The 25,457-nt window shown below is 37.7% G+C and overlaps 1 protein-coding gene across 1 annotated transcript in view; it reads left to right on the forward strand.

Moving 5' to 3' along the window:
• Positions 1-25,457, forward strand: part of TTC6 (tetratricopeptide repeat domain 6) — a 214,670-nt gene that overhangs the window by 84,821 nt on the left and 104,392 nt on the right. Inside the window, exon 6 of the mRNA XM_061182474.1 lies at positions 12,022-12,163. Coding sequence (XP_061038457.1) covers positions 12,022-12,163 — 142 coding nt within the window. The remainder of the gene's footprint in view (positions 1-12,021; positions 12,164-25,457) is intronic.

Below are 25,457 nucleotides of genomic sequence, written 5' to 3' on the forward strand. Positions count from 1 at the left end.
CTATTTTACATTTGGTAGTGTATGTATGTCCATGCCACTCTCTCACTGCATCCCAGATTACCCTTCCCCCTCCCTGTGTCCTCAAGTCCATGCTCTATATCTGCGTCTTTATTCCTGTCCTGCCCCTAGGTTCTTCAGAACCTTTTTTTTTTTTTTAGATTCCATATATATGTGTTAGCATACGTTATTTATTTCTCTCTTTCGGACTTACTTCACTCTGTATGACAGACTCTGGGTCCATCCACCTCACTACAAATAATTCAATTTTGTTTCTTTATATGCCTGAGTAATATCTATGTGCCACATCTTCTTTATCCATTTATCTGTCGATGGACACTTAGGTTGCTTCCATGTCCTGGCTATTGGAAATAGAGCTGCCATGAACATTGTGGTACATGACTCTTTTTGAATTATGGTTTTCTCAGGGTATATGCCCAATAGTGGGATTGCTGAGTCGCATGGTAGTTCTATTTTTAGTTTTTTAAGGAACCTCCATACTGTTCTCCATAGTGGCTGTATCAATTTACATTCCCACCAACAGAGCAGGAGGGTTCCCTTTTCTCCACACCCTCTCTAGCATTTATTGTTCGTAGATTTTTTGATGATGGCCATTCTGACCGGTGTGAGGTGACACCTCATTGTAGTTTTGATTTGCACTTCTCTAATGATTAGTGATGTTGAGCATCCTTTCATGTGTTTGTTGGCAATCTGTATATCTTCTTTGGAGAAATGTCTATTTAGGTCTTCTGCCCATTTTGGGGTTGGGTTGTTTGTTTCTTTGATATTGAGCTGCATGAGCTGCATGAGCTGCATGAGCTGCATGTATATTTTGGGGATTAATCCTTTGTCAGTTGCTTCATTTGCAAATATTTTCTCCCATTCTGAGGATTGTCTTTTCATCTTGTTTATGTTTTCCTTTGCTGTGCAAAAGCTTTGAAGTTTCATTAGGTCCCATTTGTTTATTTTTGTTTTTTATTTCCATTTCTCTAGGAGGTCCATCAAAAAGGGTCTTGCTGTGATTTATGTCACAGAATGTTCTGCCTGTGTTTTCCTCTAAGAGTTTTATAGTGTCTGGACTTACTTTTAGGTCTTTAATCCATTTTGAGTTTACTTTTGTGTATGGTGTTAGGCAGTGTTCTAATTTCATTCTTTTACATGTAACTGTTTTCCTAGCACCGCTTATTGAAGAGGCTGTCTTTTCTCCATTGTATATTCTGGCCTCCTTTATCAAAAATAAGGTGACCATACGTGCGTGGGTTTATCTCTGGGCTTTCTATCCTGTTCCATTGATGTATATTTCTGTTTTTGTGCCAGTAACATACTGTGATGATTACTGTAGCTTTGTAGTATAGTCTGAAGTCCGGGAGCCTGATTCCTCCAGCTCCGTTTTTCTTTTTCAAGTTTGCTTTGGCTATATGGGGTCTTTTGTGTTTCCATAGAAATTGTGAAATTTTTTGTTCTAGTTCTGTGAAAAATGCCATTGGCAGTTTGATAGGGATTGCATTGAATCTGTAGATTGCTTTGGGTGGTATAGTCATTTTCACAATATTGATTCTTCCAATCCAAGAACATGGTATATCTCTCCATCTGTTGGTATCATCTTTAATTTCTTTCATCAGTGTCTTATAGTTTTCTGCACACAGGTCTTTTGTCTCCTTAGGTAGGTTTATTCCCAGGTACTTTGTTCTTTTTGTTGCAATGGTATATGGGAGTGTTTCCTCAATTTTTCTTTCAGATTTTTCATCATTAGTGTATAGGAATGCAAGGAATTTCTGTGCATTAATTTTGTATCCTGCTACTTTACCAAATTCATTGATTAGCTCTAGTAGTTTTCTGGTAACATCTTTAGTATTCTCTATGTATAGTATCATGTCATCTGCAAACAGTGACAGCTTTTCTTCTTCTTTTCCGATTTGGATTCCTTTTATTCCTTTTTCTTCTTTGCTTGCTGTGGCTAAAACTTCCAAAACTATGTTGAATAATAGTGGTGAGAGTGGGCAACCTTGTCTTGTTCTTGATCTTAGTGGAAATGGTTTCAGTTTTTCACCATTCAGAACAGTGTTGGCTGTGACTTTGTCATATATGGCCTTTATTTTGTTGAGGTAAGTTCCCTCTATGCCTACTTTCTGGAGAGCTTTTATCATAAATGGGTGTTGAATTTTGTCAAAAGCTTTTTCTGCATCTATTGAGATGATCATATGGTTTTTCTCCTTCAATTTGTTAATATGGTTTATGCCATTGATTGATTTGCATGTACTGAAGAATCCTTGCATTCCTGGGATAAACCCCACTTGATCATGGTGTACGATCCTTTTAATGTGCTGTTGGATTCTGTTTGCTAGTGTTTTGTTGAGGATTTTTGCATCTATGTTCATCAGTGATATTGGCCTGTAGTTTTCTTTCTTTGTGACATCTTTGTCTGGTTTTGGTATCAGGGTGATGGTGGCCTCGTAGAATGAGTTTGGGAGTGTTCCTCCCTCTGCTATATTTTGGAAGAGTTTGAGAGGGATAGGTGTTAGCTCTTCTCTAAATGTTTGATAGAATTCGCCTGTGAAGCCATCTGGTCCTGGGCTTTTGTTTGTTGGAAGATTTTTAATCACAGCTTCAATTTCAGTGCTTGTGATTGGTCTGTTTATATTTTCTATTTCTTCCTGGTTCAGTCTCAGAATGTTGTGCTTTTCTAAGAATTTGTCCATTTCTTCCAGGTTGTCCATTTTATTGGCATAGAGTTGCTTGTAGTAATCTCTCATGATCCTTTGTATTTCTGCAGTGTCAATTGTTACTTCTTCTATTTCATTTCTAATTCTATTGATTTGAGTCTTCTCACTTCTTTTCGTGATGAGTCTGGATAATGGTTTATCAATTCTCAAAGAACCAGCTTTTAGTTTTATTGATCTTTGCTATCATTTCCTTCATTTCTTTTTCATTTATTTCTGATCTGATCTTTATGATTTCTTTCCTTCATCTAACTTTGGGATTTTTTTGCTCTTCTTCTTTCTCTAATTGCTTTAGGTATAAGGTTATGTTGTTTATTTGAGATGTTTCTTGTTTCTTGAGGTAAGGTTGTATTGCTGTAAACTTCCCTCTTAGAACTGCTTTTGCTGCATCCCATATGTTTTGGGTCATCATGTTTTCATTGTTATTTGTTTCTAGGTATTTTTTGACTTCCTCTTTGATTTCTTCAGTGATCTCTTGGTTGTTTAGTAGTGTATTGTTTAGCCTCCATGTGTTTGTATTTTTTACAGATGTTTTTCCTGTAATTTTTATCTAGTCTCATAGCGTTATGGTCGGAAGAGATATTTGATACGATATCAATTTTCTTAAATTTACCAAGGCTTGATTTGTGACCCAAGATGTGATCTATCCTAGAGAATGTTCCATGAGCACTTGAGAAGAAAGTGTATTCTGTTGTGTTTGGATGGAAAGTTCTGTAAATATCAATTAAGTCCATCTTGTTTAATGTATCATTTAAAGCTTGTGTTTCCTTATTTATTTTCATTTTGGATGATCTGTCCATTGGTGAAAGTAGGGTGTTAAAGTCCCCTACTATGATTGTGTTACTGTCGATTTCCCCTTTTATGGCTGTTAGCATTTACCTTATGTATTGAGGTGCTGTTATGTTGGGTGCATAAATATTTACAATCATTATATCTTCTTCTTGGATTGATCCCTTGATCATTATATAGTGTCCTTCTTTGTCTCTTGTAATAGTCTTTATTTCAAAGTCTATTTCGTCTGATATGAGAATTGCTACTCCAGCTTCCTTTTGATTTCCATTTACATGGAATATCTTTTTCCATCCCCTCACTTTCAGTCTGTATGTGTCCCTAGGTCTGAAGTGGGTCTCTTGTAGACAGCATATATACAGGTCTTGTTTTTGTATCCATTCAGCCAGTCTGTGTCTTTTGGTTGGAACATTTAATCCATTTACATTTAAGGTAGTTATCGATATGTATGTTCTTATTACCATTTTCTTAATTGTTTTGGGTTTGTTTTTGTAGGTCTTATCCTTCTCTTGTGTTTCCTGCCTAGAGAAGTTCCTTTAGCATTTGTTGTAAAGATGGTTTGGTGGTGCTGAATTCTCTTAGCTTTTGCTTGTCTGTAAAAATTTTAATTTCTCCATCAAATCTAAATGAGATCCTTGCTGGGTAGAGTAATCTTGGTTGTAGTTTTTTCCTTTTCATCACTTTAAATATGTCCTGCCACTCCCTTCTGGCTTGCAGAGTTTCTGCTGAAAGATCAGCTGTTAACCTTATGTGGATTCTCTTGTATGTTATTTGTTGCTTTTTCCTTGCTGCTTTTAATATTTTTTCTTTGTATTTAATTTTTGATAGTTTGATTAATATGTGTCTTGGTGTGTTTCTCCTTAGATTTATCCTGTAAGGGACTGTCTGCGCTTCCTGGACTTGATTGACTGTTTCCTCTCCCATATTAGGGAAATTTTCAACTATAATCTCTTCAAATATTTTCTCAGTCCCTTTCTTTTTCTCTTTTTCTTCTGAGACCCCTATAATTCGCATGTTGGTGAGTTTAATGTTGTCCCAGAGGTCTCTGAGACTGTCCTCAATTCTTTTCATTCTTTTTTCTTTATTCTGCTCTGCGGTAGTTATTTCCACTATTTTGTCTTCCAGGTCACTTAGCTGTTCTTCTGCCTCAGTTATTCTGCTATTGATTCCTTCTAGAGAATTTTTAATTTCATTTATTGTATTGTTCATCATTGTTTGTTGGCTCTTTAGTTCTTCTAGGTCCTTGTTAAACATTTCTTGTATCTTCTCCATTCTATTTCCAAGATTTTGGATCATCTTTACTATCATTACTCTGAATTCTTTTTCAGGTAGACTGCCTATTTCCTCTTCATTTGTTTGGTCTGGTGGGTTTTTACCTTGCTTCTTCATCTGCTGTGTATTTCTCTGTCTTCTTATTTTGCTTAAATTACTGTGTTTGGGGTTTCCTTTTCGCAGGCTTCAGGTTTGTAATTCCCGTTGTTTTTGGTGTCTGCCCCCAGCTGGCAAGGTTAGTTCAGTAGGCCTCCTGGTGGAGGGGCCTGGTTCCTATGTTCTGGTGGATGAGGCTGGATCTAGTCTTTCTGTTGGGCAGGACTGCATCTAGTGGTGTGTTTTGGGGTGTCTGTGAACTTATGATTTTAGGCAGCCTCTCTCCTAATGGGTGGGGTTGTGTTCCTGTCTTGCTAGTTGTTTGACATGGGGTATCCAGCACTGTAGCTTGCTGATCGTTGAGTGGAGCTGGGTCTTAGTGTTGAGATGGAGATCTCTGGGAGAGCTTTTACTGTTTGACATTACGTGGAGCCGGGAGGTCTCTGGTGGAGCAATGTCCTGAATGTCGGCTCTCCCACCTCAGTTACTCAGGCTTGACACCCGGCCGGAGCAGAAAGACCCTGTCAGCCACATGGCTCATGAGCAACTGCAAGTATTGGAAGTACTATTTGATCAAGTAGGTTGTCCAGCAATTCTCAGGGATTCTTTTTGCAGTGACCTGTCTGAAGTGCTGAACAAGCCAGGAAAATGCCCTTGGCAGATGTCAGATTGGGGCCCCAGGTTCACCTCCAGAAGGCCACTTCGCTGCAGGTAAGCCTTTGGCCTCTTAGATGGCCCCTGGGGCAAAGCACTGTTCCAGTGTGCCTCTGAGCAGGGAAAGAAGGGAATCTTCCACGAGGGGTGGGGCTTGCCTACCTGGAAATTCTTGATTGTTCATTTTGGAAGCATTAGAGTACTACTTTTAGATCTTAAGTAGGAGAACCAGGAGATGCAGGTTTATATTACTATGGTAAAGATTATTCTAGGTTTTTTTCCTGTGCATGTACATATATTACATATACATACATTTTACAAAAATGACATTAAAGATGTTGTTTTGACAGGTTATAATCCTTTGAGGATTTTTATTTTAAAACTGAAGGACAGACATATGGGTAATTATTTTGACTTATTATCTTTACTACTTATAGTTTACAAATCAACTATATAAAATGAGCTTCCATTAGAAAGATTTTATCTGGCCCCCCTCCCAAATAGCAATATTTGAATAGGAAAGCAGAAAATTATCTAATAGAAAATGTATTGTTGTGCATTTATTGCATAATCTAGTATTAACAACTCTATCTAATAGATAAAATAATTCTATTTCCTAAATGAAGAAAATGTGGTTCAGAGGTTGACTAGTTCATATTTATATAGCTGGTAAAAGCTGGAATTCAGACCCAGGTCTCTCTGTTTCTAAATGTGATTTCCATTATATCCCACTGTTTTGTGAACTTGTGAAAGTGCCTTTTATATTTTTCTCTTTATGTTTCATTCCAAATACTCATTCTCATCTTGTTTTCAGAACCAATGCTGATATAAACTAGGAAGAATCATATTTTACTCACCGTTGATGTTTTGTATTTGGTCTATTGTGACCCAATTTTGGAAGCAAGGTTTCTACTTATTAGGATGAGGGTTTTATCTTGTATTGTTTGTTCCCTCTTAGGAACTGAAATCCTGTTTCTGAGTCCTGGGCCAGGGCTGGGGCCTTGCAAACTGAGGGAGACTGTCCTGATATCAATTACTTAATTATTAAAAGCTCTCACTGACTACTGCCTTTATTTGTATTCCCTGCCACTGGTTGCTCCCCACTAGAATGTGCCATCATCCCATGTTAGCCCTTTCTGATGCTGTTTGCAGTGCACCACCACCCGTGGTCTGTAGCTCTGCCTTTGGAATAGTGTGTTCTGTCTTCTGTTTCACATTTCCTTCCACTGTGGGTATCTGGGACTGACTTTCCCACACTGTCCCTATTTCCTGCATTGTCTGCCGTTCCTTAATGGCCAGGTCTAATCCTGGCCCCAGCACACCCCCACCCCTTACTTGGCCTTGTTCCTTGCTACATGATCCCGACAATGATACCCAAGAGTATAGGACTTAATCCCTGTTTGAGGTCTAACTGGTGATACGTGTGACAGAAGCACATATATCAGAGCTGTAAGAGATCTTAGCCTTCGCCTAGCCTAACCATCTCATATTATGAAGAAACAGATGCAGAACTTTGCACCCCACATCAGTTTTGGCAGAGTTAGGACTAGAATCAATGGTAACCTCAATTAGATTATTTTTATATTCATTTTCAACAAATAGCCCCTATACCTAAGTAAGCCTTAAACATTAAAAAATACAAATTGGGATGACAAATTTATAGTAGTATGTACTATCAATATTTCATAAGATATTAGATTAGTGTATTTTTGTTTTATATGGAAACACCAAAAAAAAACTTATTTGGAAATTTGTCTGATTTCATAACTGCCAATATCTGAAAGTTGGAATATTTTTTTTTAAGCAAAGCAATGTCATTCCACCAGATGTCACTGTTTGCATGTAGCAATGAAGTTACAATGATTAAAAATAAAATTACCCCCTCTCTAATCATATTTTGTAAAAAAAAAAAATTCTGTATAATTGCACTCTTATCCTTCTTTAGATTTATTATTTATTAAGACTATATTCCCTGAATTTTTTAAAGTATTGAAAGTATTCATTACTTCTGCTGTAGATTATAAAGACTTTACTAAAAAAAATTATTTGTAGATTAGCATCTTCAAGAAGATAACTCCTAAAGTCTTTTCTAGACCTAGGAGTTTGCTTTTCAAACAACATTCTTTTAAGTTACTGTTTTCTAAATTGTCAATTGTGACCCAATAAGTGGATTGTGCAATCAATGTAATGGCTTGCTACGAATCCCTTAAAGAAATGATGTCTGGGATAGAATATTTCGTGTAAGTATTACTTTGGCAAAGCTTTTTACATGAACACTTTAAAAAAAAATTTATATTTATTTATTTATTTATTTATTGGCTGCATTGGGTCTTAGCTGCAGCATGCGGGATCTTTTGTTGCAGCGCGCCAGCTCTTTGTTGTGGTGTGCGGGCTTCTCTCTAGTTGTGGCGTGAGGGCTCCAGAGCGTGCGGGCTTATTGGTTGCGGCCTGCGGGCTCTCTAGTTGTGGTGCGCGGGGGCTTAGTTGCCCCACGGCATGTGGGATCTTAGTTTCCTGACCAGGGATCAAACCAGCATCCCCTGCATTGCAAGACGGATTCTTAACCACTGGACCACCAGGGAAGTCCCTGAACACATCTTTTCTGGGTTGCGTAAAAGTGACTGTGAGCTTTATCCTGCGAAGGCTCCCCCAGGTTTAGTACCCCAAGGAGCACAGTACATTTTCTAAGGAAGGGATAGGGAAGATGTGATGGGGGAACTTCTCTGTTAGAGTCACACCAGGGAAGGGAGAGGGTTGCAGGAGGGAGAACCCTTCCCTACGCTTCACAGGATGGAGCCCACAGTCACATTTGTGTAACTTATAAAAGATGTGGGCAGAGATTTTTAAGAGTGCTCAAAGCCTGGAGCAAATGTTCTCCAAACTTCTTTGACACAACCTATAATAAGAAGAACATTTTATATCTCTGGCCCCATGGGAGACCAGTGTTGACTGGGAAGGAGGTTTAACTCACTCTGAGAGAGATGGACTTGTTAACTTCATTCAGTCCCTTCAGTCATAATAACAAAAATGACTGTAATATCAACCACTTACTGGGTTTTTTTGTAATTTGTGCAAACTCTTCACATACATTATTTCTAAGCATTAGACCCTGAAAGATCCCATTGCTGTTGCTATTCATAGATGAGGAAACTGAGACTTAAGAAGGAAAAGTGACTTATCCAACACAGCACATCAAGTGGCCAAACTAAGGCTAAAATCCTGGTTTTTAACCTCATTCCAAAGGCTAGCTCTTCTCACTATAGCAGTGCTTTTTAGGCTTCCCCTGAGTATAAGGACCATCTGGGTTGTTTAAGTGTATCAGTTCTTAGGCTTTATCCCAAACCAACTGAACTAGAATCTCCAGAGGAGATATCTGGGAAGCTATAGATTTGATAAGTATCCCAGGATATTCTTATGATCAGGCTCTTTTAGGAAAGATTGCAGTACATCAGTGGTTCTCAAACTTCATTGTGCATCAGAATTAACTGTAGGGCTGGTTAAAACACAGAAGGCTGGGTTCCTCCCCAGATCTTCTGATTCATTAAGTGTGATGGGGCTCAAGAATTTTTATTTCTAGCAAGTTCCTACGTGATGCTAATGATGCTGGTTAGGAAACACACTTTGAGAAACAGTGCAGTACATCATGCTAACCCATGAGTCTCAGTTTCTCAGGACAGAGTCTGGGCTAACTTTGGCTGTGGGATTTTTCAAGCACAGTGTTAAACAATACATATTCAGTATCTGCTATATTCACATTCAAGGGAGACAGAAAATGAATAAGAATCACGCCTCTCCCACCCCAACCAGCCTGTAATCTACTATGAAAAATACACAGAACAAAATGTAATATATTCTATAATGAACTTGCAGATCAAATGCACCAGAGAAACTAGGGAGGCAAAGATGAATTTTGTCTGGGCAGAGGGACATTTGTAAAGGCTTCATGGAACAGTTGAGGTCTGAAAGTCTTATTTTCAACATTTTCATAGCCACACTGCATTGTAGTTCGGTTTGCCTGTCTCCCCTATTGTGCCTGTAGTAATCTCAGCACCTAGAGCATCTTTTGTGCAGTGAATATAGGTTGGGCCAGGTGTTGGGGAGGGAAGTAGGACTGGTAAGGTAGATGGTTCCCAGACTGTGGAGGACCCTGATGGCCAGGCTCAGGAGCTTGGGTTTTACCCTGTGTGTGTAGTCATTAAAGTATTTGGAAGGGGGTAGCTGATGACAACGCTGTCAGGGATCTGTAACATGGATTGGAGGTGGGAAAGTCTGGAGGTGAGGGACAGCAAAGAGGTTATCATAGGACTCAGCTGAGAGAAAATGCAACAGGATGGAGAGACACTGGAGGGAGAAGGGTCAGGACTAGTGATTACTGTTGGGGGTGAGGGAGAGGCTGGAGAGGAAGAGATTTTCATTCTGAACCACTGAGATGGTGGTGGTCTCCAAAAGGGAGATCTCGAAAAAGGATTGGTTCTTTTCTCTGGAAATAAAGAAGGAAGCAGGGAAAATCTGGACAAAAATTTCAAAGCAAGTGATTTCATCTTCGTCAGACAGGAACAGTTGCTAACCTTGGGTAGCCTTTCCACTAAGGCCCCCAGTTTATGTCTACCAGAGCTATGCACTCTAAAATGGCCAGTGACTTCTTTCACTTTCCTTCCAACCAAATAGAATTTCTATTTCTTTGAGGCACATTTGGGATGTGAAAAGACAATAATATGTGAATGATTCTGACTACTTTGTTTTTGGCTCATGGACAGATAAAAATATAGCAGTGCCTCAAGATAGCTTCTTAAATCACCCCTCTCCTCCTTGATCTTGATATATGTATTCTCTCGCTCATTGTTCTAGACAATAGAATACCCTGCTCTTTTGTTTTTCCTGGATATATCAGTCAGGATTCAGTTGCAGAAAACAGAAATATTTTTAGCTATTTTAAGCATAAAGGGATCTATAATAATGGGAATGTGATGCTTTTAAAATCAATGGAAAGGTTGGAAGAATGGGCTCTAGGCAGGGAGGGTTTTCCAAAGATGACTCATACAGCACGTTTAACTGGCGGCCAAAGCTGCTGCTACTTCTGGCATCGTCAGGAAGGTGGGAAATCTGGAGGCCAACATTGGCAACAAACCACCTTAGCTGAAATTCAGGGATCATGTGGCCTCTAGTGTCACAGCTTTTGACTCTGGAGCCTTGCTATGTCTGTTTGAATGCTCACTGGCAAAAAAGGCTACCCACAAAAGAAGTAACTGGAACCCTGCCACAGAAGAACTCAAGGTCGCCATGACTGCTTGCCAGCAGGAACATCAGAACCTTCTTCCTTCCAAATTGTATGTGAGTGCACGTGGTTAGTAGATCCTAAAACATGTCTAGGACACTGGCTGCAGGAGGGTCTTCACCTCCCCATCCTCAGCAGTTGGGGAAAGCGTATTGGAGGGAGGATGGACTGGATGTTGAACGGCAATCTGTTATGTCCACTGTGCTCGGAGATGAGCTTTATCTTCTTTTTGAATTCAAATATTTGACTGGATGAGATAGGAAGCTTTTTCCTGTGAACCTACTTTGGCAAAGCCTTGTCTTCTCCAGCCTAGCTTTGGGTGGGCCTGATTTTTTAAGAGGTGGTTTGATGGAATCTAAGGCTTTCAGCATATCGTTAAGTAGTCAGTTTGATATGTGTGTGCTTTGTCTTCACATTGGGTGGCTCATAAAGTGATTGTCTATTCATATAATGGTATAACAAAAAGTTAGACGGAACAGTGGCTCTACTTCCAAGCGAAATTGAAATATAGCTATAGTCTGTGTAGGTCTACTTTATACTCATTTTATATTTCTTTTACAGTAACTGCTGCAATACAAAAACTAATGTATTTTCAAGGAGTCTGTAAGTCAGTCATTAATGACACATTTTGCCTTCAGATTTTGATTTACCTCATCTCTTGGTTTAATTTAGGTTTTTGTTGATAAGTTTTAAACCTCCTGTGTATATTCTTATGTATATGTAGTTTGTAGCCTAGAAATAAAGACCTAATGCCATAACAGTTTTCTGTTCATCTTGGCAAGATATGAATCAGGGAGGGAAAACCTTCATGTGAGAAGGCAGTTCTGCTTAGGCTGATGCTTTGCCTCAGTCTAAGAAATGAAACCATTTCCTGGGACTTGGAGTGAGGAGCAGGTTAGGGATCAGAAAGCAGAGAACTTTTTACCTCTCTTATAATGAGGCTTTCATAGAGTGAATTTATTATTCCAATATTATAAAACAAAACCACCAAAAGATTACTACTAAAATGCACTCAGAAGCAAACAAATTATTCTTGAATTATTTCCCATTTTGGATTATCTGACTTCTGTACAATTTATTAGTACAGATATCTATTTAGTACAGATATCAAACGTCAGTGTGTTTATTTCGGTAGAGATATAAAATGAGAGAAAACACCCTTTGACTTATCAATGACTTAAAGAACAATTTTTTTTGTTGTTATTAAAAACCCTGTAGAATGCTGCAAGGAATTCCTGTTACGGGTGACAACCAAGGATATGTTGCCGACCTTCCAACAAGACCAGGGATACCGCCTGAATTGGCACCAGGAACTGGACGGAGTGCTCACAAGCCACACCTACAACTCTCGGGAGAGGAAGTAAGAACTTCCTTTAATATTAGTTTTCTCTATCTTGCAAGCTGTCAAACTTTTTGGTTTCAGGACCCTTTTTATACTCTTAAAAATTTTGGAGGACTTCAATAATTATTTATGTGGGTTATATCTATTGACATTTACAATGTTGGAAATTAAAACTGGGAAAATGCTTAAATGTTTATTTTTTAAAATTAAAAATAACAGTAATAAAGTCATATATGTTAACATAATGTATTTTTATGAAAAATAGTTATATTTTTTAAAACAGAAAAGTAGTATAAAACTAGGATTGTATTTTTTTTGCAAATCTCTTTAACGTCTGGCTTAATAGATGTTAGCTGGATTCTTATGTTTGCTTCTGCATTCAATTTTGTGGTAGGTTGTTTTGGTTGAAATATATGAGGAAGATTCTGACTTCATGAAGATATGTAGTTGGAAAAGAAGAGATTATTTTAATAGACTTTTAACGTAATTATGGATATTCTCCTTTAATAATATACCAAAACTTTACAAGTGGTAGTTTCTTGAAACTTACTTGTGAGACTTCCACTTCTGGGGATGATGCAGTAGAAGTACTTTTTCCTATTCTTCCTGCTAAGTACAGGTAAAAACCTGGGTGTTACAAACAGGACAGATCTAAAAGGTGGAGAGACTAAGGCACTAACTAGGAACTTTGGGACCCAACAAATGGCACAGTGGCGAGTTAGTTCCTTGGGTTTTGTGTTTTGCTTCACATATTCTAGACTTAGAGTTGAAAAAATTGGTAGCCTAGAAAGAAAACTAGGTAAAGACAGAAAAAAGAAAAAAGTCCAAACAAAAGCCTACTCCCTCTAGCCAAAGAACTAGGAAAGGGACAGTCTAGCAAGACAGAACTTTTCAACAATAACTACTCTACCCTAGCCAAACACCACAGAAAAAATGGTGGCCCTGGTCCTTTCCTCACCTCTGCCAGCAAAGGCCTAGTAGGAAAACTAGACTTTTACTCTTGCCCAGAGTATAAGAAGGCGCTATAATACCCCTGCCAGGGTGGTATCAATGAAGGCTGTTTGGGGCTGGGACTTTCACCTTAATAAAGTGGTAATGAGGTTTCCCCTCTTACTGTGTTAGTTGAGACCACATGGGGATCCTGGACTTGCATCCACACCTAGTAGTAATGAGCCACTCCTCTCCCTCCCCACTGTGGTGGTACCAGAGGAAGCCTAGCAGAGTGTCAGCTAAAACAAAAGGTTTAAATAAGATCCAGAGCCTCAGAGCAAAATACCCCAAATATCCAAATTTCAACTGAAAATCACTAATCATACCAAGAACCAGGAAAGTCTCAAAGTGAACGTAAGAAGATAATCAATAGATGCTATCGCTTAGATAACAGAGATGTTAGAATTATCTGACAATGATTTTAAAGCTACCATCCTAAAAATGCTTCAGTGATAATTATGAACACACCTGAAACAAATTTTAAAAAAATAGAAAGATTCAGAAAGGAAATAGAAAGTCTTAGTATAGACATTGAAGATACATAGTAAAGAAATTGAAGACATTTTAGAATTGAAAAAATATAGTAACTAAAATAAAATGCTCAGCAGATGGGCTCAAAAGTAGCATGGATGAAACAGGAAGTGAACTTGAAGATAAAACAATAGAATTTATCCAGTTTGAGCAACAAAGAGAAACAGACTGAAAAAAAAAATGAACAGACCCTCAGGGACTTGTGGGAGTAAAACAAAAGATCTAACATTTGTGTTATCACAGTACTGGAAGGAGAAGAAGAAGAGGGGTGACTGAAAACATATAGGAAGAAATAATGACTGGAAACTTCCCCAATTTAGCAAAAGACTTAAACCTACATATTCAGGAAGCTGAGCAAACTCCAAGCAAGAAAAATCCAAAGAAATCTGTACCAAGTCACTTACTAGTGAAACTTAACGAAAACTAACAACAAAGAAAAAAATCTTGAAAGCAGCAAGAGAGAAGTAATATGTTACCTACAGGAGAAAAACAATTTGAATGGCAGTGGATTTCTCATCAGAAACCATGGAGGCCAGAAGTAAGTGGTGGAACATTTTTCAAATGCTGAAAGGAAAGAACTGTAAGCCCTGAGTCCTATATCCAAAGAAGATATCCTTCGGGAATGAAAGGGAATCAAGACATTTTCAGATGAAAGGAAACTAAGAGAATTTGTCACCCAGCAGACTTACACTACAAGAAAGGCTAGAGGATGTTCTCTAAACAGGAAAAAAAAAATGATAAAAGAAAAATTCTCGGAATATCTAAAAGGAACAAAAACATGTAAAGCAAAAACACAGGTAAATGCAATAGAGTTTCCTCTTCCTTTTGAGTTTTCTAAATTATGTCTGTCAGTTGAAAAAAAATTATACTGTTAAATGTATATAGAGGAAATGTTTAAGACAACTGTATTATAAATGGAGAAGTGTAAAGAGACATAAAGGGAGGTAAGGTTTCTACACACCACTTGAACTGGTAAATTGGAGACATCAGTAGACTTTGATAAGTTATGTTTATTATGTTTATATAATGTAATACCTAGAGCAAAACTAAAAAGCTATACAAAGAGGGGAGTCTCAGCAAGATGGCGGAAGAGTAAGACGCAGAGATCACCTTCCTCCCCACAGATACATAAGAAATACATCTACACGTGGAACTGCTCCTACAGAACACCCACTGAACGCTGGCAGAAGACGTCAGACCTCCCAAAAGGCTCTTGGTGCTCCAGCCAGGCATCAGGGCTGTGCCTCTGAGGTGGGAGAGCCAACTTCAGGACACTGGTCCACAAGAGACCTCCCAGCTCCACGTAATACCAAACGGCGAAAATCTCTCAGAGATCTCCATCTCAACATCAAGACCCAGCTTCACTCAACGACCAGCAAGCTACAGTGCTGGACACCCTATGCCAAACAACTAGCAAAACAGGAACACAGCCCCATCCATTAACAGAGAGGCTGCCTAAAATCATAATAAGGCCACAGACACCCCAAAACACACCACCAGACGTGGACGAGCCCACCAGAAAGACAAGATCCAGCCTCATCCACCAGAACACAGGCACTAGTTCCCTCCACCAGGAAACCTACACAACCCACTGAACCAACCTTAGCCCCTGGGGACAGATACCAAAAACAACGGGAACTACGAACCTGTAGCCTGTGAAAAGGAGACCCCAAACACAGTAAGATAAGCAAAATGAGAAGACAGAAAAACACACAGCAGATGAAGGAGCAGGGTCAAAACACACCAGAACTAACAAATGAAGAGGAAATAGGTAGTCTACCTGAAAAAGAATTCAGAATAATGATAGTAAGGATGATCCAAAATCTTGGAAATAGAATAGACAAAATGCAAGAAACATTTAACAAGGATGTAGAAGAACTAAAGAGGAACCAAGCAACGATGAAAAGCACAATAAATGAAATTAAAAATACTCTAGATGGGATCAATAGCAGAATAACTGAGGCAGAAGAACGGATAAGTGACCTGGAAGATAAAATGGTGGAAATAACTACTGCAGAGCAGAATAAAGAAAAAAGAATGAAAAGAACTGAGGACAGTCTCAGAGACCTCTGGGACAACATTAAATGCACCAACATTCGAATTATAGGGGTCCCAGAAGAAGAAGAGAAAAAGAAAGGGACTGAGAAAATATTTGAAGAGATTATAGTTGAAAACTTCCCTAATATGGGAAAGGAAATAGTTAATCAAGTCCTGGAAGCACAGAGAGTCCCATACAGGATAAATCCAAGGAGAAACACACCAAGACACATATTAATCAAACTATCAAAAATTAAATATAAAGAAAACATATTAAAAGCAGCAAGGGAAAAACAACAAATAACACACAAGGGCATCCCCATAAGGTTAACAGCTGATCTTTCAGCAGAAACTCTGCAAGCCAGAAGGGAGTGGCAGGATATACTTAAAGTGATGAAGGAGAAAAACCTACAACCAAGATTACTCTACCCAGCAAGGATCTCATTCAGATTTGATGGAGAAATTAAAACCTCTACAGACAAGCAAAAGCTGAGAGAGTTCAGCACCACCAAACCAGCTTTACAACAAATGCTAAAGGAACTTCTCTAGGCAGGAAACACAAGAGAAGGAAAACACCTACAATAACAAACCCAAAACATTTAAGAAAATGGGAATAGGAACATACATATCGATAATTACCTTAAATGTAAATGGATTAAATGCTCCCACCAAAAGACACAGACTAGCTGAATGGATACAAAAACAAGACCCATATATATGCTGTCTACAAGAGACCCACTTCAGACCTAGAGACACATACAGACTGAAAGTGAGGGGATGGAAAAAGATATTCCATGCAAATGGAAATCAAAAGAAAGCTGGAGTAGCAATTCTCATATCAGACAAAATAGACTTCAAAATAAAGACTATTACAAGAGACAAAGAAGGACACTATATAATGATCAAGGGATCGATCCAAGAGGAAGGTATAACAATTGTAAATATTTATGCACCCAACATAGGAGCACCTCAATACATAAGGCAAATACTAACAGCCATAAAAGGGGAAATCGACAGTAACACAATCATAGTAGGGGACTTTAACACCCCACTTTCACCAATGGACAGATCATCCAAAATGAAAATAAATAAGGAAACACAAGCTTTAAATGATACATTAAACAAGATGGACTTAATTGATATTTATAGGACATTCCACCCAAAAACAACAGAATACACATTTTTCTCGAGTGCTCATGGAACATTCTCCAGGATAGATCATATCTTGGGTCACAAATCAAGCCTTGGTAAATTTAAGAAAATTGAAATCATATCAAGTATCTTTTCCGACCACAACGCTATGAGACTAGATATCAATTACAGGAAAAGATCTGTAAAAACTACAAACACATGGAGGCTACACAATACACTACTTAATAACGAAGTGATCACTGAAGAAATCAAAGGGGAAATCAAAAAATACCTAGAAACAAATGACAATGGAGACACGACGATCCAAAACCTATGGGATGCAGCAAAAGCAGTTCTAAGAGGGAAGTTTATAGCAATACAAGCCTACATCAAGAAACAGGAAACATCTCGAATAAACAACCTAACCTTGCACCTAAAGCAATTAGAGAAAGAAGAACAAAAAAACCCCAAAGCTAACAGAAGGAAAGAAATCATAAAGATCAGATCAGAAATAAATGAAAAAGAAATGAAGGAAACAATAGCAAAAATCAATGAAACTAAAAGCTGGTTCTTTGAGAAGATAAACAAAATTGATAAACCATTAGCCAGACTCATCAAGAGAAAAAGGGAGAAGACTCAAATTAATAGAATTAGAAATGAAAAAGGAGAAGTAACCACTGACACTGCAGAAATACAAACGATCATGAGAGATTAGTACAAGCAACTCTATGCCAATAAAATGGACAACCTGGAAGAAATGGACAGATTCTTAGAAATGCACAACCTGCCGAGACTGAACCAGGAAGAAATAGAAAATATGAACAGACCAATCACAAGCACTGAAATTGAAACTGTGATTAAAAATCTTCCAACACACAAAAGCCCAGGACCAGATGGCTTCACAGGCGAATTCTATCAAACATTTAGAGAAGAGCTAACACCTATCCTTCTCAAACTCTTCCAAAATATTGCAGAGGGAGGAACACTCCCCAACTCATTCTATGAGGCCACCATCACCCTGATACCAAAACCAGACAAAGATGTCACAAAGAAAGAAAACTACAGGCCAATATCACTGATGAACATAGATGCAAAAATCCTCAACAAAATACTAGCAAACAGAATCCAACAGCACATTAAAAGGATTATACACCATGATCAAGTGGGGTTTATTCCAGGAATGCAAGGATTCTTCAATATACACAAATCAATCAACGTGATACATCATATTAACAAATTGAAGGAGAAAAACCATATGATCATCTCAATAGATGCAGAGAAAGCTTTCGACAAAATTCAACACCCATTTATGATAAAAGTCCTGCAGAAAGTAGGCATAGAGGGAACTTTCCTCAACATAATAAAGGCCATATATGACAAACCCACAGCCAACATTGTCCTCAATGGTGAAAAACTGAAACCATTTCCACTAAGATCAGGAACAAGACAAGGTTGCCCACTCTCACCACTATTATTCAACATAGTTTTGGAAGTGTTAGCCACAGCAATCAGAGAAGAAAAAGAAATAAAAGGAATCCAAATCGGAAAAGAAGAAGAAAAGCTGTCACTGTTTGCAGATGACATGATACTATACATAGAGAATCCAAAAGATGCTACCAGAAAACTACTAGAGCTAATCAATGAATTTGGTAAAGTAGCAGGATACAAAATTAATGCACAGAAATCTCTTGCATTCCTGTATACTAATGATGAAAAATCTGAAAGTGAAATTAAGAAAACACTCCCGTTTACCATTGCAACAAAAAGAATAAAATATCTAGGAATAAACCTACCTAGGGAGACAAAAGACCTGTATGCAGAAAATTATAGGACACTGATGAAAGAAATTAAAGATGATACAAATAGATGGAGAGATATACCATGTTCTTGGATTGGAAGAATCAACATTGTGAAAATGACTCTGCTACCCAAAGCAATCGACAGATTCAATGCAATCCCTATCAAACTACCACTGGCATTTTTCACAGAACTAGAACAAAAAATTTCACAATTTGTATGGAAACACAAAAGACCCCGAATAGCCAAAGCAATCTTGAGAACGAAAAATGGAGCTGGAGGAATCAGGCTCCCTGACTTCAGACTATATTACAAAGCTACAGTAATCAAGACAGTTTGGTACTGGCACAAAAACAGAAATATAGATCAATGGAACAGGATAGAAAGCCCAGAGATAAGCCCACGCACATATGGTCACCTTATCTTTGATAAAGGAGGCAAGCATATACAGTGGAGAAAAGACAGCCTCTTCAATAAGTGGTGCTGGGAAAACTGGACAGGTACATGTAAAAGTATGAAATTAGAACACTCCCTGACACCATACACAAAAATAAACTCAAAATGGATTAAAGACCTAAGTGTAAGGCCAGACACTATCAAACTCTTAGAGGAAAACATAGGCAGAACACTCTATGACATAAATCACAGCAAGATCCTTTTTGACCCAGCTCCTAGAGAAATGGAAATAAAAACACAAATAAACAAATGGGACCTAATGAAACTTAAAAGCTTTTGCACAGCAAAGGAAACCATAAACAAGACTAAAAGACAACCCTCAGAATGGGAGAAAATATTTGCAAATGAAGCAACTGACAAAGGATTAATCTCCAAGATTTACAAGCAGCTCATGCAGCTCAATAACAAAAAAACAAACAACCCAATCCAAAAATGGGCAGAAGACCTAAATAGACATTTCTCCAAAGAAGATATACAGATTGCCAACAGACACATGAAAGAATGCTCAACATCATTAATCATTAGAGAAATGCAAATCAAAACTACAATGAGGTATCATCTCACACCGGTCAGAATGGCCATCATCAAAAAATCTAGAAACAATAAATGCTGGAGAGGGTGTGGAGAAAAGGGAACACTCTTGCACTGTTGGTGGGAATGTAAATTGATACAGCCACTATGGAGAACAATATGGAGGTTCCTTAAAAAACTAAAAATAGAACTACCATACGACCCAGCAATCCCACTACTGGGCATATACCCTGAGAAAACCATAATTCAGAAAGAGTCATGTACCAAAATATTCATTGCAGCTCTGTTTACGATAGCCAGGACATGGAAGCAACCTAGGTGTCCATCATCGGATGAATGGATAAAGAAGATGTGGCACATATATACAATGGAATATTACTCAGCCATAAAAAGAAATGAAATGGAGGTGTTTGTAATGAGGTGGATGGAGTTAGAGTCTGTCATACAGAGTGAAGTAAGTCAGAAAGAGAAAAAGAAATACAGTATGCTAACACATATATATGGAATCTAAGGAAAAAAAAAAAAAGGTCATGAAGAACCTAGTGGCAAGATGGGAATAAAGACACAGACCTACTAGAGAATGGACTTGAGGATATGGGGAGGGGGAGGGGTGAGATGTGACAGGGTGAGAGAGTGTCATGGACATATATACACTACCAAATGTAAAATAGATAGGTAGTGGGAAGCAGCTGCATAGCACAGGGAGATCAGCTCGGTGCTTTGTGACCACCTAGAGGGGTGGGATAGGGAGGGTGGGAGGGAGGGAGATGCAAGAGGGAAGAGATATGGGAACATATGTATATGTATAACTGATTCACTTTGTTATAAAGCAGAAGCTAACACAGCATTGTAAAGCAATTATACTTCAATAAAGATGTTTAAAAAAAAAAAAAAAGCTATACAAAGAGATATATACTCAAAAATACCATAGATAGGGCTTCCCTGGTGGCGCAGTGGTTGAGAGTCTGCCTGCTAATGCAGGGAACACGGGTTCGAGCCCTGGTCTGGGAAGATCCCACATGCCGCGGAGCAACTAGACCCGTGAGCCACAACTACTGAGCCTGCGTGTCTGGAGCCTGTGCTCTGCAACAAAAGAGGCCACGATAGTGAGAGGCCTGCGCACCGCAATGAAGAGTGGCCCCCGCTTGCCGCAACTAGAGGAAGCCCTCGCACAGAAACGAAGACCCAACACAACCAAAAAAAAAAAAAAATAAATAAATAATAATTAAAGGTGCTAATAATTAAAAAAAAAATACCATAGATAAATAAAAGTGGAATTCTAAAATATGTCCATGTAACAGGAAAGCAGGAAAAAGAAAACAGAGAAACAAAAGAAACCAGAGAGAACAAGGAGAAAACAAAAATGAAATGGCAGACAAAATCCCTAAGTTAAATACATCAGCCACTATGGAGAACAGTATGGAGGTTCCTTAAAAAACTAAAAATAGAACTACCATATGACCCAGCAATTCCACTACTGGGCATATACCCTGAGGAAACCATAATTCAAAAAGAGACGTGTACCACAATGTTCATTGCAGTACTATTTACAATAGCCAGGACATGGAAGCAACCTAAGTGTCCATCAACAGATGAATGGATAAAGAAGATGTGGCACATATATACAATGGAATATTACTCGGCCATAAAAAGAAATGAAATTGAGTTATTTGTAGTGAGGTGGATGGACCTAGAGTCTGTCATACAGAGTGAAGTAAGTCAGAAAGAGAAAAACAAATACTGTACACTAATACATATATATGGAATCTTAAAAAAAAATGGTACTGAACCTAGGGGTAGGACAGGAGCAAAGATGCAGATGTATAAAATGGACTTGAGGACATGGTGTTGGGGGGAAGGGGAAGCTGGGACGAAGTGAGAGAGTAGCATTGACATATATACACTACCAAATGTAAAATAGATAGCTAGGGAGATCATAGCACGGGGAGATAGCACAGGGAGATCAACTCAGCGCTTAGCATAGCACAGGGAGATCAACTCGGTGCTTTGTGACCACCTAGAGGGGTGGGATAGGGAAGGTGGGAGGGAGGCTCAAGAGGGAGGGGATATGGGGATATATGTATACATATAGCTGATTCACTTTGTTATACAGCAGAAACTAACACAACATTGTAAAGCAATTATACTCCAATAAAGATGTAAAATATATATATATGGTCTAAATACACCAGTTGTTACAGAGCTTGCAGAGTGGGTTAAAAGACATGACCAACTATTTAGTGTCTACAAGAAACTGACTTCAAATATAATGACTTAGAGAAGTTGAAAGTAAAAGGGTAAAAAAAGATAAGTCGTGCAAACACTAATCAAAGAAAAGCAGGAGTGGCTATATTAATATCAGATAAAGTAGACTTCCCAGCAAAGAAAGTTATCAGAGACAGAGAGAGGCATTATATTATGATAAAAAGGTCAATCCACCAGGAAGACATAGTAGTCTTAAAGAGTGTGTGCACAAAACAGCTGCAAAATATGTGAAGCAAAAACTGGTAGAACTAAAAGGACAAATAGGCCATTCCACAATTATACTTGGAGACTTCAACATCCCTCTCTAAATAGTTGGTAGAACACTTAGAAAATCAGCAAGGATATAGAAAAATCAATAACTCCATCAACCAACAGGATCTAATTGAAATGTACAGAACACTACACCCCACAAGAGCAGAATACATATTCTTTTCACGTTTCTGCAGGACATATACCAAGATAAAACAAATCCATAATGAAATCAAACTAGAGATCAATAACAAAGGTAACAGAAAAATCTCCAAACTGTTGGATCTAAACAATACAGGTATAAGTAATCCATGGGTTAAAGAGGGAGTCTCAAGGGATTTAAAAAATACATTGAAAATCAATTGAACTGAATTAAAATGAAAATACAACATATCAAAATTTGTGGAACACAGATAATGCAGTGCCGAGAGGGAAAATTATAGCACTAAATGCTTATAGTAAAAAAGAGAAAGTCTCAAATCAATAATTTAAGCTCCCACCTCAAGAACCTAGCAAGAGAAGAGCAAAATAAACCCAAAGCAAGCAGTGGGAAGGAATAATGAAGAGCAGAAATCAATGAGGTTGAAACCATGAAAACAATAGAGAAAATCAATGAAACAAAGAGGTAGTTCTTAGAAAAAATTGATCTCTAGCAAGACTGACACGGAAAAACCAGAAAATACACAAATTACCAATATTAGCAGTGAAACAGGAGATATCACTACAGACCCTGCAGACATCAAAATAATAATAAGGGAATACTATAAACAACTCTACACACATAAATGTGACAACTTAGACAAAACAGAGCAGTTCCTCAAAAAACACAAACTACCACAACTCACTCAATATGAAATAGATACTTTGAATAGCTCTATAATGTTAAGGAAAGTGAATGCTTAATTAACAAAACTCCCTTCTCAGAACCCTGAAAAATAGTTTGGCAGTTAAAAAACCAAAATAAACATGCAACTACTATTAAGCATGTTGCAGAATGAATACATAAACTCTATAAGGATGTCTTCAGAGAATTATGCTGGTAAAAACCATTTCCAAAACACTACACATTGGCTGATTTTATTATATAACATTCATGAAATGACAAAATTACAGAAATGGAGAACAGATTAGTGGTTTTCAGGGTTTCAGAATGAGGGTGGGTGGGAATGGGTGGAGTGTGTCTATACAGGACAATATGAGGGATCACTTATGGTGATGGAAATGTTCTGCATCTTAACTATATGAATGTCAATATTTTGTTATTCTGTACTACAGTTTTGCAAGATGTTACCTTTGAGGTAAACTGAGTAAAGGATAGATAGGGTCTCTCTGTATTATTTCTTAAAACTGTCTGTGAATCTATAATTATCTCAAAATTAAAAGCTTAATACAAAAATTGTGGTTGTTGGACCAGTACCAAAAAAAAAAAAAAAAAGAGAGAAAAATTAAGCTTAGTTGAAAAGAAAATGTATTAAATGATAATTTGTACGGGTAAAAAAGTTTGTTGCAATTGAAATCTGAAACCATGTCAGTGACTTTTTTATACCTTATTACATGAAAATCTATTGCCTCATTTTGTACTTTGAATGGCTCTTTTACCCATGCATGATTTTGTAACATTTTGCATTGGTCATTTAGAAAATACTATTCATCAGGTTATGTAGATCTTCAAATGTTGACACATTTCACTAATATATAATGTCAAAATATCTCAATTTTAATATTATCAGAAAAGTCTTTTAGCACTGGGAACCTGGCAAGCTCATGGTGAGGGACAAAATTTTTCCAGAATTCTAATTTTTGCTAAAAGCTTAAATTTTTTCTCTTGACACAAATACTCTCAATTATTTTATTTGAAATGACTGGTTTTCTCATTTTCAAGAAAATGCTTACCACAAACCGAAGTCTGAATAAAGGTTGTTTAATATTTGTCCTCTCAAGTAAAAATGGTGGCTAGTTCAGTTCAGAACTCAAACAATAGCACACATGTTTTTCCTCAAAACCACCATCCTACTGCACTATGGCCACAGAAGCACTTCATGTGTACTTATCATTTTGTTACACTGAATGTTAAAAAGATACTCACTTAAAAGTTGAGATTTAATAAAATGAACATTTTTTTCCTGCTTTGTGGGGGTATTTTTAAGATCCTGCTGCCTTAATTCACACTAAGGTCCACCAATTTTACTCTCTCTTTTTTTTTTTTACCCAAAGTGCAAACTTTAACACAGTGAAAAAGGCAAATGACCTCTTTGTATTTTTAGTGTGGAAAGGTCTTGAAAAGCCCCTGAAAGGTCTTGAGGCTCTCCAGAGCTCAGACCACATTTTAGAAACTGTTGTTCATCCTTATATTTCATTTATATGAAGCTCAACTTACCCCTGAAGCTAATTTGCATGTCTCTCTACCTTAGTGAATATAATATTCTGACATTGAGTCTTCAGTATGAACATGAGTTATTGTATTGGGTTGTAATATATGTAGTAACCTTAGGGGCTGTGCAGGTGCTGTTTCACTAAATTAACCTAGCTTGCTTTATAGTTAGTAATTCAGTTTGCTGTGCAATCTTTACCCTCCTGTCAAGTTCTAGCAGCCACCAACCCGGCTGTTTCTAACCATTTTCCTGATTTCCTCTTAGAAAGTTCTGAGCATTGCTGGGGAAACCAGTTTACCATGATGAGTGTTTCTTTGCTAGTTTAATTTGACACATTCTCTCCTGAAAGTGCATCTGTGTTTTTCCTTGAGAGCAAAATAGTGCTGTTTAGTGATAGATTTTCCTCTCTTCCCACTTAGAGGCTTGTATACTGCTTTCTTCTAGGGGAATAATTTTATTCTGGATGCTTAAGCTGCTGAAAGTCTACCTACTACAAGGCAACATTTACCATATTGTATGTGACATATCATTTGAATATCTGAAATCTTAATTTCTAGATGATCTTTGGAAAAAGAATTGTCAGCTGATTTTGGAAGAGTTTATTCATCTTTTGTCAAGGAATTCCTGGCTCTAGGTCTATACAGCATAAAGTGATGCAGTGTGCCCACCAAATAGAGGATGAGTGAGATGGAAACAACTTTGAATTTCTGTGGTGGACTAATTAACGTGGCAACTGCAAAATCTACCTTTCTCTAAATAAATATTCTGTTGGTAGAGAGAAAATGTGATCAAAGAATAGTTGACTAGAAATAAAAGTGCTGAAGACTCAGTATCAGCTTATAATTGTGAATCTTTATTTACTGTGTTTGGGTCTTTGGATATTACTGTCAGAAGTCTGTATAGCAACCATGCTCCAGGAGATGGTCACTCTTAAGGTTTCATAGTTAATGCTA

The sequence above is a fragment of the Eubalaena glacialis genome, chromosome 2 (genome assembly GCF_028564815.1).
Source record: "Eubalaena glacialis isolate mEubGla1 chromosome 2, mEubGla1.1.hap2.+ XY, whole genome shotgun sequence".
Lineage (NCBI taxonomy): Eukaryota > Metazoa > Chordata > Mammalia > Artiodactyla > Balaenidae > Eubalaena > Eubalaena glacialis.